This window comes from Fragaria vesca, linkage group LG1 (genome assembly GCF_000184155.1).
Source record: "Fragaria vesca subsp. vesca linkage group LG1, FraVesHawaii_1.0, whole genome shotgun sequence".
NCBI lineage: Eukaryota > Viridiplantae > Streptophyta > Magnoliopsida > Rosales > Rosaceae > Fragaria > Fragaria vesca.
The window spans coordinates 16,841,623-16,853,378 of NC_020491.1; the positions used below are offsets into that span (position 1 = coordinate 16,841,623).

The 11,756-nt window shown below is 35.4% G+C and overlaps 2 protein-coding genes across 2 annotated transcripts; one reads left to right on the plus strand and one right to left on the minus strand.

Moving 5' to 3' along the window:
* Positions 1 to 1,284: 1,284 nt before the first annotated feature.
* LOC101302502 (probable S-acyltransferase At3g56930-like) lies at positions 1,285 to 6,127 on the plus strand. Its single transcript, XM_004289394.1, has 5 exons — positions 1,285 to 1,492; positions 1,723 to 1,920; positions 2,423 to 2,731; positions 3,374 to 3,592; positions 5,606 to 6,127. The coding sequence occupies exons 1-5, from the start codon at positions 1,442 to 1,444 to the stop codon at positions 6,125 to 6,127; spliced, it is 1,299 nt and encodes a 432-aa protein (XP_004289442.1). The 5' UTR covers positions 1,285 to 1,441.
* A 1,583-nt stretch (positions 6,128 to 7,710) lies between these two features.
* LOC101305983 (SNF1-related protein kinase regulatory subunit beta-1-like) lies at positions 7,711 to 10,924 on the minus strand. Its single transcript, XM_004288342.1, has 4 exons — positions 10,651 to 10,924; positions 8,848 to 9,023; positions 8,563 to 8,725; positions 7,711 to 8,176 (listed from the first exon to the last, which is right to left on the minus strand). The coding sequence occupies exons 1-4, from the start codon at positions 10,762 to 10,764 to the stop codon at positions 7,862 to 7,864; spliced, it is 768 nt and encodes a 255-aa protein (XP_004288390.1). The 5' UTR covers positions 10,765 to 10,924; the 3' UTR covers positions 7,711 to 7,861.
* Between the last annotated feature and the right edge of the window lie 832 nt (positions 10,925 to 11,756).

Sequence of the window (11,756 nt, forward strand, 5' to 3'; positions counted from 1 at the left end):
CAGATTGGGAGGAGAAGAAGAGAGAGGGAGAGAGAGAACAAAAAGAGATAGAGAAAAAGATGAGATTTGTGTGGGTTTAATTTTATAGAGCATGATAATGTCTTTTGTATGAAAATCATTGAAATGGACTAACAGAAAAGATTTACATTGATGTGGGCATTAAAATCCCTGTTTTTGTGTATCTGGGCATTTTCCCTATATAATATGGGTATACTGTGTCAACCAAGAAAAACAAGATAAGCTAGTACCTCTATTTTTGTTGGAAGTATAAATTAAAGATGTGAACCTGGAGTTTGATCTTCTTCTTTTTTTTCTTTTAATCACACAAAATTACAAACTAGATTTTGGTCTCTAGATTTTAATCTGATTTTCTTTCTTTTCTTTTAATTTAATTTTTTATGAAAGTAGGTAATGCCACGTCAGTTAGTTATTTGTTGACATCATATTTGAAATTGATATAGACCGTTCATTGTTTTAAAATCTAATGGTTAAGAAACAGTGTCAAAATTTGTGTTAAATTTGATGTCCCTTGAACCAAACCCATATTATGGTTGGGAGTGGTTGTAATGAGAACCATTAAGTTGAGGACTAGTTGAAGACTTTCTCATTAATCGTTTATTGCACTCACTTTTCAATCATATTTTTCCATCTCAACCTGTTTAGTTTTTAGGTCTATATAAGTAGATAACTTCTACAATTTTTTAGTCAAATTAGTGATCGTTAATGAATCAAACTAAATCAAATTAATGAACAATCTAAATCTGTCAAACAGGAGCCGTTCGAGTTTATAATTGGTAAATCACATTTATGAATGCCTTAACGATTTTCAATTTGGATGAAAATTTGTAGAGATGATCTACTCATATATATCTACAAACGAGACGGTCGAGATGTGAATATGCGATCGAAAAATAGGTGAAAACGAAGAAGTCTTTCCTTTAGTAGTCATCAACTTAGTAGTCCATAAAGAAACCATATTGTTTATTTTATTTTATATGGAAATAAAAAATACGGTTGATAAGTCGTGTGTGCCAAATCATTGTAGTGTATGTTGGTGTTGAGCACGTAAATGAGGGTGACAGAATTGGAACATCCGCCGGGGATGTCATCGTTGACAGTCATGTTGTGTTAGTGATACAGATGGCGTTAGTCTTGTTGGTCTTGGTACAATCCGTCTCTCTTCCTCAACAAACAAACAAACAAACAAACAATGCTTGTTGGTGAGCAGAACACAGAGGTAGCTCATCTTGGTTCTGCTATTAGTCCCAACCCAAACCCACAATTCTCTCTCTCTCTCTCCTCCTCCTCCTTCTTCAAACAAGTTTCTGTAATTTTTTGGTGGGATTCTCATATTTTATGGTGCTATTGAATAACAACATATAATGATTGAAGAGAAGGGAACAGAACCATTTCGAGCATCTTGGGTTTTGTCTGGTAATTAATGGCACGCGATAAACCCAAGAGGCTCTACCAAGTTTGGAAGGGAAGCAATGTGAGTTTTTCACTCTTAAACTGTTCTTTTCTTTTGATTGATTCTGATACGGATGAACTCAAATTAATTGCCTTGTATTACTGAAGCATACGAGATATGCACTTCGTATCAATAACTCTATTTTTTTTTTTTCTTGAAATTCTCTATATGGATGATAAGTTGTTTTGGTTGATGATAAGCCGGGATGAATGAATATTTGCACTCATGGCGCTTTTTCTTTGTTTTGTCAGAACTTTTTCTTTGGGGGGAGATTAGTTTTTGGTCCTGATGTTGCATCTCTTACTCTGTCTGTGCTTCTTATTGCTGTCCCAGCAATGGCATTTTGTATAAAGGTTTATGCTAAACTCCAACATGTAAGTGACGTAACCAAGACGGAGGACAGTATTTGGTATCCTGTATTAATTGTTGCCTCATTGCTCACTGTTTTGGTAAGTACTTTGTTTTCCTTTTTGTCTCCAGTTGATATGCTAACTTTTCCTGAGAGAAACTCATTACCATATCCTCCTCACCTAGCTTACACCATTCTTAGGAAATAACTAAGATTCAACAGTTAAAATTACTCAAGAATTAGTTGTAGACAAAAAGTTCTATTACAACATAAAATACAGTAAAACTATTTGTTAATTATATTTTACAGGAACCTAAATGCTATTAACAAGAAAAGAAGGCTACATATCAGTGGAAAAGGATCCACCAACGAGATGGAACAACCTTTTCAAAAAAAAAAAAAACCAACTAAGAAGGCAAAACCAAAAAAAAACATATTAGAACTTAGAACTTATCTAATAAATAAAAACTAACCTATACCAGCACTCCAACATAGTCAAAATACATCAAAGCTAATAATTTTGTAGTGTGTACGCTGTATTGTTAAGATTGATAGTTGTTGTAGTATTTAATCACACTTCTGAGATTTAACATATTTTGTAGGATTTAGCATTTTTGTTCTTGACATCTGGGCGGGATCCTGGGATAATCCCCAGAAATTCAAATCCTCCTGAATCAGATGAAGCATTTGATGTAGCTACCCCATCCATGGAATGGGTTAATGGGAGAACTCCTCATCTGAAACTACCACGAACAAAAGATGTCATTGTTAATGGTCACTCGGTAAAAGTGAAGTACTGTGATACTTGTTTGCTTTATCGGCCTCCCCGTGCATCTCATTGTTCTATCTGTAACAATTGTGTTCAGAGGTTTGATCATCATTGTCCATGGGTTGGTCAGTGCATTGGAATTGTAAGTTAAAGCTTTAAATCAACACTTGCCCTATAGATTTCTTCTGTGATGACCAATTGGTGTAGGCAGGCTTTAGTATATTGATGAAGTCGCATCTGTTTAATGAGTATTTTGGTGAAAATGTTTAATTTATTATGGCATATTTGATCATTAAATTATCTGCATTGGTTAAAATTCAGGATTTTGATGTTATATACTCACTGTCTAGACACCATCAACAACAAACTCTAAAGTTTAGAGCTTATAACACACAGATTTGTAGGATAGAAATAGAAATATGATATAGGAATGACTCATAGGCTTCTCATCAGCAAACTAGGCTTCATACCAACACTCTGACCATTGAGACAAAAAAAGCTCAGAATTTCCTAATAATGTATTCATCTTGACATGCCCGCCATTTCGCATTTCCACTAATTTATGCTTGAGCGTATAACTCACATTAACTAGAATTAAGGCCGTGACTCGATCATAGATAAGCTTCACAGAGCTGAAGCATATCCAACGAGCCCTCAGATAAATCAGAGCTTTAAACACCAATATATTAACACGTAATTTCATATTTCTTATTAGACATCTTCATGGTTTACCATTCCTATGTGTACTTGGAAACTAACAGTCATCCTATATGTTTTCTTGCAGCGTAACTATCGTTTTTTCTTCTTGTTCATATCAACATCAACCATACTGTGCATATATGTGTTCTCCTTCACTTGGGTGAACCTTAATGAGAAGAAGAATATTTGGACAGCTATGTCAAAAGATATTCTATCAGATCTCCTTTTAGTTTACTGCTTCATTGCTGTCTGGTTTGTGGGTGGCCTTACAATTTTCCATTCCTACTTGATATGCACCAACCAGGTAAAGGTTGCTCTGTCTCATTCAGTGGAATCTAAATATGCAATTTTTATTCTTAAGATTAAATTCTGGAAATTTTCTACCCTAAAAACATAGTGGACCTGGTGGTCAGAAATTACCATTTGGACCATCATTTCCGTTAGAAATGGAATGGTCCCCAAGTTAAAGGTTATTAATTTCTCTTCTTTCAATAAAAGTTCTTACAGATCAGTAACAGTAATCAATATTACAGCTACAATTATTTCGGTTTTTGTAACAATTGAACATGAGTTTTCTCTGGTACAATTGTCCAATTTAACTATCGGTGAGCCGTGGCTTGGTTGATTATGTCTAATTTATGAATATTTTTGTAATTAAACATACCTATAAAATCTGATATGAAATATAAAATAATTGGGGTGTGTATTAAGAGATCAGAGGTGTGTATTTAAACTTTCTCATCAATTATTAGGGAAAAAAAAGAAAAAAAAGAAACTTCCTCTTTCCTAACACCCAACTCTTCTCCACTATTACTACGCATTGAAATAAATAAAAACCTCTTCTCCAAAATTCATCACCTGAATTTCGACAATTGTCGTAATCATATGTACTTTTTACCGATTCATTTGGTTTTTTTTTTATCAACTTTAGTTTTTGTCTTGCAGGCTAAAAATAGGTTTTATGCTATTGTAATTCTACTAGTTTCTTAACTTTGAAAAAATTATGCATGTTCAATATTACTATTTTTCTTCAAATTCTAGCCGGTTGATGTCATATTGAAGATTTGGAGTTCGAATATAATATTACTGTTTTGATTATAAATTGAAAAATATAAAGAAAAAATTTCTAACCCGATAAAAAAAAATCTAACAGAAAATAAAAGAGAATAGAGTTGTGAAATAGTAAATATATAATAATTATAGAAAACAAATTTAGTTCACCCCCCAAATCTTTGGTGCCAAAATCAGTTTAGTCTTACAATTTTTTTTTAATCAGTTAGCCCCTTCAACTTTCTTAAACACATTAGTCAGTCCAATTTTTGAATTCCCCTCAAAATATGACGTCACCGAAGCCGTTGGAACTGACAAGGGGACCCATAATTTAGTTGAATGGTTTCATAGTAAGGCTTTTTTTTTTTTTGTCCAAATAGATGCATTTTTTTATCTTCTTTAATAATATTTTGTCAAATCTTTTACCCTTCTGAAGAGGGATAAAATAGAATGCTGGTCCCCTTGTCAGTTCCAACAGCTTGGTGACGTCATATTTCAAGAGGAATTAAAAAATTCGAAATTACTGATGTGTTTACGAAAGTTGAAGGGGCGAACTGATTTAAAAAAAGTTGCAGGATTGAACTAATTTTGGCACTAAAGATTTGGGGGGTAAACTGAATTTAATCTTTATATTAAATAACATATTATTATTAGTTTTAGATATTGAGGGTATTTTAGGCAATTTGGGATGTGTATTTAGTATAATATTGAAATGAAAAACTAGATGGATAGTTTATTAAGTAAGGGGTGTGTATTTAAAATTACTCAAAAAAGAATTGTCCTGTGCCCTTTAAAAAAAAAAAGGAAGTCATGTTCAACTTCTTTTGAAATTTGAGTAAGATACAGATACATATAATATATATATATATATATGATTGTTTTTTTTTTTTTTTTATCAGGTGTAGTTGGTTGTTTTAGTATATTGACATCAGAAACAGCATTGTTAATAATTTCTCTCTTTTATATTCTCATTCGTTGTTTATGTCTATAATATCTTTATTTATAGAGATATTAGCTGGTGGCCTCTTAGGTCAACTATTGTTTTCTCCCTAAATCAATTGTAGCTATAGTCATGTAGTTAAAGAAAATGAGTGGTTATTTACCCAATAAAAAGAAAATGTGTCATTGTCTCTGCAAATGAATTTCTTAGAAAGGATAAAAGTTAAAATGTTTCACCTCTTTCAGCTTTTGAGCTACTTATTCTACAATATCCTCCTAGCTCAGTTTCTTGCTAAATGTTGATCACTGGTACTTATTATTTGTGCAGACGACGTATGAGAACTTCCGGTATCGTTACGATAAAAAGGAGAACCCATATAACAAAGGAGTGATTTGGAACTTCATAGAAACTTTTCTCTCCAGAGTTCCTCCATCAGTGATTAGATTCCGATCATTCATTGCGACAGATGAACAGGGAATTGTTGAATCCGTAACCCCAAATCTTGGTGAAGGTATTATGAGCTCAAAAGAGAAACTTGATGTTGAAATGGGAAGTGGGATAGTGGATGACAATGGCTTTGCTATTCCAGATATATCGCAAAATGTTGAATTTGTTGATTATGAGGAAGATTTGAAGAATATAGGGGAAGAGCAACAACCTGCTTCGTTTGATTCTTTTCAACCAGAAGCAAAAGAATCAACGAAAGACTCGATAAATAGAGATGAAAGTACAGAATCTGTGCATAGCTATACTATATGGAATGAACTAAGAGAATCTACCAGGAGTACTATTTCATTGGATGGAGCGATTGAGAGAGGTGATTGTGAAAACAGATGTCATAAAACCTGATCTAGTTTTCCCTCAATACTGTTACAATATCGGACCATTTTTATTTCAAATTTCTCAAGTGATTCAGTTTTGGTTTCTTATTTTTGTTTAAAGCTAAGATTCTTTTAAATCTGAGCTTGTGAATTCAAATCCACGTATCATTATCAAAGTAAGAATTCATTTTTCTAAGGAAGAATTTTGTTCCCCACAGTGTTCTTTTTGAGAAATCACTAAGATGTGCATTAGAATAAAAACTATGGCTAGCAAGTCTATGGACTACTCTATTTCCTTGTCTATGAGCAAAAGTGATGCAAAATAAATCAAAGCACCCAAAAAGGAGATTACCTCAATGGGAAATCTGGGCGGGGAGAGATCATCTCAAGGCGAATTTGGATGGGGAGAAATCTCAATGGGAATTTAGGTAAGGATAAATCCTGTCAAACGGAAAAAGTAATGGTTCACATTAAAAAAACTGAGTGCCCCCCTTTTTCTTTTGAGGGGCAAAACCTTCCATATGTAAAATCTTACTTCACAAGATTACAGTTTTAGGGATACAACAATCACTTGATATCATGTCTTGTCTACTTGCTAGTCTAGATCTATACTTCTTTTCTTGTTTCTAAGTGACTAGCCTCTATTCGTGAAGTCAGCTACACCTTATACTGATTATATTGTGAACACTTCGCGGGTTGTTTGCATTACAAGCACATCTCATGGTATGCAACAATGCCATGAATTTATAAAAGACGTTTTTGTCAAACTCTAAGATTGACAAGGAAGACTTAGAATACAGTGGCCAACCAGTGGCCAACCATTACGTAAAGCCAAAACAAGACTCAACAAATAAAAACGTAAAGCTCAGTTTTCACAACCATTACGTAAAGCCAAAGTTTTCTCTATATATAGGCAGATAAAAACCCCTAAGAGGGCATGTACATCAACCAATGAGCTAGGACAGTTTGCACTCGAGTCCTTGGGCTAATTCAGATGAAAGTAACATGACAAAAAAGTTTGTCATCAGCAAGACAGAAAAGGCACAAGCCAAAACTTTTCTATTTGGGTTTTTGATCCAAAAAGGAAGAACGACTAGGTTGCAAACCTTTTTGTCGCGAGTGTCATCACATGTGACTAAGCAACCACGTTGAGTCACGAATCGAAACAGGGGCCAGCTGAAATCTAAGTTCAGCACTTCTAACTTCTAAGGACAAAGTAGGAAGGTTGATAGAAAATATTTAAATATTTTTAGAAAAGTTCTAGGTGAAACAAACTGTCTGCAATGAACACAATGAAGGACTATAATGAAATACATCATCTATATGAGACACGTTGCTCATTTCATTTTTGCCTCTGTAAATAGAACATGATGATTTACCCTAGCTTGGGTCATTTTTCGGAACTCAAAGCTACAAAGCTTTGCAGTAGCTTTAAGGTTGATAGAAAATGGCGACATAGGTCTAAACAGTATTAGGAGGTATGAATAAAATTACTTGTAAAATATTCCATTCTGTTTCATTCAAAGGCGCTGAAGAACAAATTAGATCTCCAATTAAAAGAGGGCGAGGTATTACAGAACAGATCACGATCATAAAGGTTTACAATAATTGGAGAAGGGAATATTCCATTAACCAAAAAACTCAAAACAAACAATTTCATCAGCATGATCACATAACGAAACATCAGAACTCTTCACAAAACAAGTGTGAGATTTTTGGAAGCAAGTATTCTTTACAGTGGCAAGTTAATAGCGTGGTAGATTTACCTTTTAAGTGATTTATATAGGACAACAGTCACATATTTAGACTCAAACCTGTGAGTTAGACCCAGGGAAACCATTGATTGCGAAGCCCATCCTTTTTCTATAAAAAGGTGGTTCAGTACAACATGTCGAGGTTTTGGAGAATCTACATTTGAATCCTCCATGCCAAGGACAGTTAGTTGCAGCTGTGGCGGAATAAGCACTGGTTCCTTTGAAAGATCTTCCTCAGCTGGAAATGCTTGATCATAGCTGGATTCTGGGGAGGCCGGAGCCTCGAACTCAGCCACACTCTCCAAGTTTTCTGGCACATAGTCCTGTTAAGACACAAAATGTCCACAGAAGGTAAGAATACCATACAAAAAAAAATTGCATAAAAAAGGATGGCTCACCCAAGTTCATTATTATGTTTATCACTTTTTATGGGAGCACACATAACAATGATGTACTGTATTTGTGAAGATGTTTCTGACTTTGTGCTAATATGCATGTGTAATTCCCACTTCAGGAATCTGAATAATTTGAGTTTTATTTATATGACCTATTCCACACGGTCAAACCTATGATTTCCCTCTTTCCCTCACCATTCTTTCAATTTCCTATACATCTACCATGTGAAACCACACTCAACATTTCATTGTACACCCCATCTACTCAAATGCAAAGGAAATGAAGCCAAAGAGATCAGATACAAAATGCATACATGAACATCGAGAAGATTACAAACATGGCCCATTTCATCAGCTATGAATGGAAGATCAGGGATATATCTTGGTTCACCATCAACAATGAACTTGTACCGGTATATGCCAGATGGCAAGACCAAAAGAACTGAATGATCCTTACCAGATCTCTGTAGTGCTTTCCTGCAGGGAGAGACAACTAAATTTAACATATGTTGACCAGTTACTCGAGTTTCCATCCGTAGAAAATTTGACTTCATATATATGCCCTCATAAGACAACTATTCATGAATAAAATGGCAAACCTAGATTTCCAATTGTCCCAAGAACCCTCCACAGCCAAGTTGTTCCCACCATACATCCATGTAATCATGGTGGGTATCCCTTGTTCAGGAGGGTGATCAACATCTTGAAATTCACTCGTCCACATTTGAGGAAATACGAGTATGCCGTCACCCCCTTGAAGCGGAGCTACAGGAACCTGCAAATGCGCCAGACAGCAGCCAGTAAGTCATCCGGAAAACCAATAATGCAGACGCAAACCTCGTCATACTACTATTACTAAGGCTATACTGGTTCTAAACTTCTAGCATCTCATCAATTCCAGTGTTATACAACAAAAAAGTGGGGGTGCCTGCATGGATAAGCATACATCAAAAAATTACAATAGTAGGCATGACAATTGTAAGTGCACTACCACGGGGAGGTGGTTATTAATTACAGAAAAACGCTAGTTAAACCAATTATTACTAATCAGAAGTTCCCTGGCGTGAGGGAGAAGAAAATGGTATCTGGTAAGATGTGGTTTGAAACAGAACAACTTCTGACGTGGGAGGGGGGGAGCTGGATAATCTCCACATAGATCCCCAGCTACACGACCCTCACAAAATAATGCATCGACTGGGAACATTGTTTTCACAAGTAAACTTGATGCATTATTGATAAACTTTTGCACAAATATCATCTATTTGAATATTACTTCTGTCAAGTTTACTAATGTCTAACAAGAACATAAAATCTGTGACAGATGCGTGCAGGCACAGATCAAACTACCAATATAAACATACGAATAACATAAACCCCAAAATTGTTTGAGAAAAGGCATGGTAATCCATCTGTCATGTTTCATTATTTCAATCCATCTCCTTAAGCACCTCTACCTCAACATCCAGCCAACCATTAACATTCTTTGAAATCATAAAGTTCTCCAATACAAGCATATACTAACCCATGAATCAAAGTATGCCTCAATAGAGTACTCCTTGTAATTGTAAAACCTAGTTATTTTTTCTTTCTTTGAAGCAAAGATTTTTAATTGCAAAAAAACTTTGTCGTCTCAACCTAGTCATGTCTCATACTCTATGCAAAATTGTGCATTCTCAAGAAAACCGAATTTCAATGGCTGTTCATTACATACACAAATGAAAATAGACAAGCTAAAAACAATCTGGGGCATTGTTCAAAATATAACTCTGCTACCACCCCTTATAATTTGATTCCTGAGTTTTTCTTCATACAAATAATGGGGTCAAAGCTTCCTAGACGATCTTAACTGTATAGTCATTTCATCTAGCTAAAAAGTATAGCATCATATTTCATTTCTCCGGACATCTTTCCTTAAGAGCTATAATGGACTCAACCAAACCTTTTGATGCTTCTCTTTGATCACCCTGTCCATCAGAAAACGCTATGAAATAGAGCCAGCTGTGGTTACACTGTCAGTTTGGTGGCCTTCTTCCTTCCCTAATCAATAGTTGTACAATTCTAATGTATTATGTCTTTCTTTCCTCATTAGTCTGGCCATTCCCAGCATTCCCTCCTTATCTACTAGAGTACAGACTCTGAACAAGATTTCCAATTTCCCCCATATCCTCTATCTCAGCTCTGACGATAAGATAGCTTTAACTAAGTGCAAACACCTAGACATAGTTCCCAATTGCACCTCACATAAACCAAAAAAAGAAAAACAAACTGCAGACCAAGAATTGAAAAGTCTCACTAAAACTCAATAACTCATAAATCAATCTCAAGATCACGAAAGATGTAATTTCCGAAAAACCCGACAGAAAAATGATGCAGATGTTGTTATAAGGAGCAAGAAGGAAAACCTGGGGAGAGAAGATGGCAATATCAAGTTGGCCATTGACGACGACGGCGTCAGATGTCTCATCTTGGATCTCCTGTTCCTCCTCCTCCTCTTCTCTGCCGTTAGCATTTCCCATTCTCTTTCCTCTCTTCCAAACCCACAATCACAAATCCAGCTTATTTTAATAACATATCCATTCCAAGTTCCAACTCTTAAGAGTCTGCACCAACTTAGCTCATTGGGTCGCGCCCTGCTTTCTTTCTCGCTAAACCACCAACCTATTGCTCCCTCTCCGTATCAATATTCTTATGAGCCATTCTAACGAGGACCCTTAAGTTGAGGACTTGGTGAGAACTTTTCGGTTTATCCCATATTTCGATCTTATATCTACATCTTGACCGTTCAGTTTATAGGTATTTATGAGTAGATCATTTATTCAAATTTTCAGCTATATTGAAAATTGTTAAGACATTCATAAGTGTGATTTATCAATTATGAACTTGAACGGTTCATATTTAACAGATTTGGTTCGTCCATTAATTTGATCTAGTTTGTTATCTTAACGACACCAATTTGGGTGAAAATTTGTAGAAATGATCTACTCATATAAACCTAAAAACTGAACGGATAAGATGTCAAAATGTGATCGAAAATTGGGTCTTTTAAACCATAAACCGAAAAGTCCTCACAAAGTCCTCAACTTAAGGGTCCTCACTAGAAGGGCTTCCCAATATTCTTTATCTCCGTTAATTTAAAAGGAAAATACTCACTAACTCTAAATTTAAAGATTTTTTTTCCACTAACACAAATAGATTTAAAAATTATCATCAACCCTATAGACTTTTTTAAAGATCTATTCATGCATGATGCTATAGGCTGTGACCGAATGGTGGAGCTTGAGAGAGCAGCTATTAAGGCCCCTCCGGCGGAGGAGTTAAGCAATCTCTCTTTGTTCTCAAACCCGGTTTTTGTTCCTAGGGTTTCTGAGGGTGGCCCGAGGTCTGCCCATGCCGTGGAGTCTAAGACAACTTCTTTGCTCTCGGTAGACATAGGTGGCAGCTCTAACTCGGTGGCATCACCGATGAAAGGTAGTGGTGGAGGTGAGGAGCTGATGGTATGTTCATCGGT

What these genes read in the sequence shown, in the direction of transcription:
- LOC101305983 (XM_004288342.1), bottom strand. Translation starts at nt 10,764, where the DNA reads ATGGGAAATGCTAACGGCAGAGAAGAGGAGGAGGAGGAACAGGAGATC. An exon ending in TGGGACAATTGGAAATCTAG is followed by an intron (nt 8,726 to 8,847) that starts GTTTGCCATTTT and finishes CTCTCCCTGCAG; the next exon opens with GAAAGCACTACAGAGATCTG. An exon ending in GTAATCTTCTCGATGTTCAT is followed by an intron (nt 8,177 to 8,562) that starts GTATGCATTTTG and finishes GTGTCTTAACAG; the next exon opens with GACTATGTGCCAGAAAACTT.
- LOC101302502 (XM_004289394.1), top strand. Translation starts at nt 1,442, where the DNA reads ATGGCACGCGATAAACCCAAGAGGCTCTACCAAGTTTGGAAGGGAAGC. An exon ending in AAGTTTGGAAGGGAAGCAAT is followed by an intron (nt 1,493 to 1,722) that starts GTGAGTTTTTCA and finishes TTGTTTTGTCAG; the next exon opens with AACTTTTTCTTTGGGGGGAG. An exon ending in CCTCATTGCTCACTGTTTTG is followed by an intron (nt 1,921 to 2,422) that starts GTAAGTACTTTG and finishes CATATTTTGTAG; the next exon opens with GATTTAGCATTTTTGTTCTT.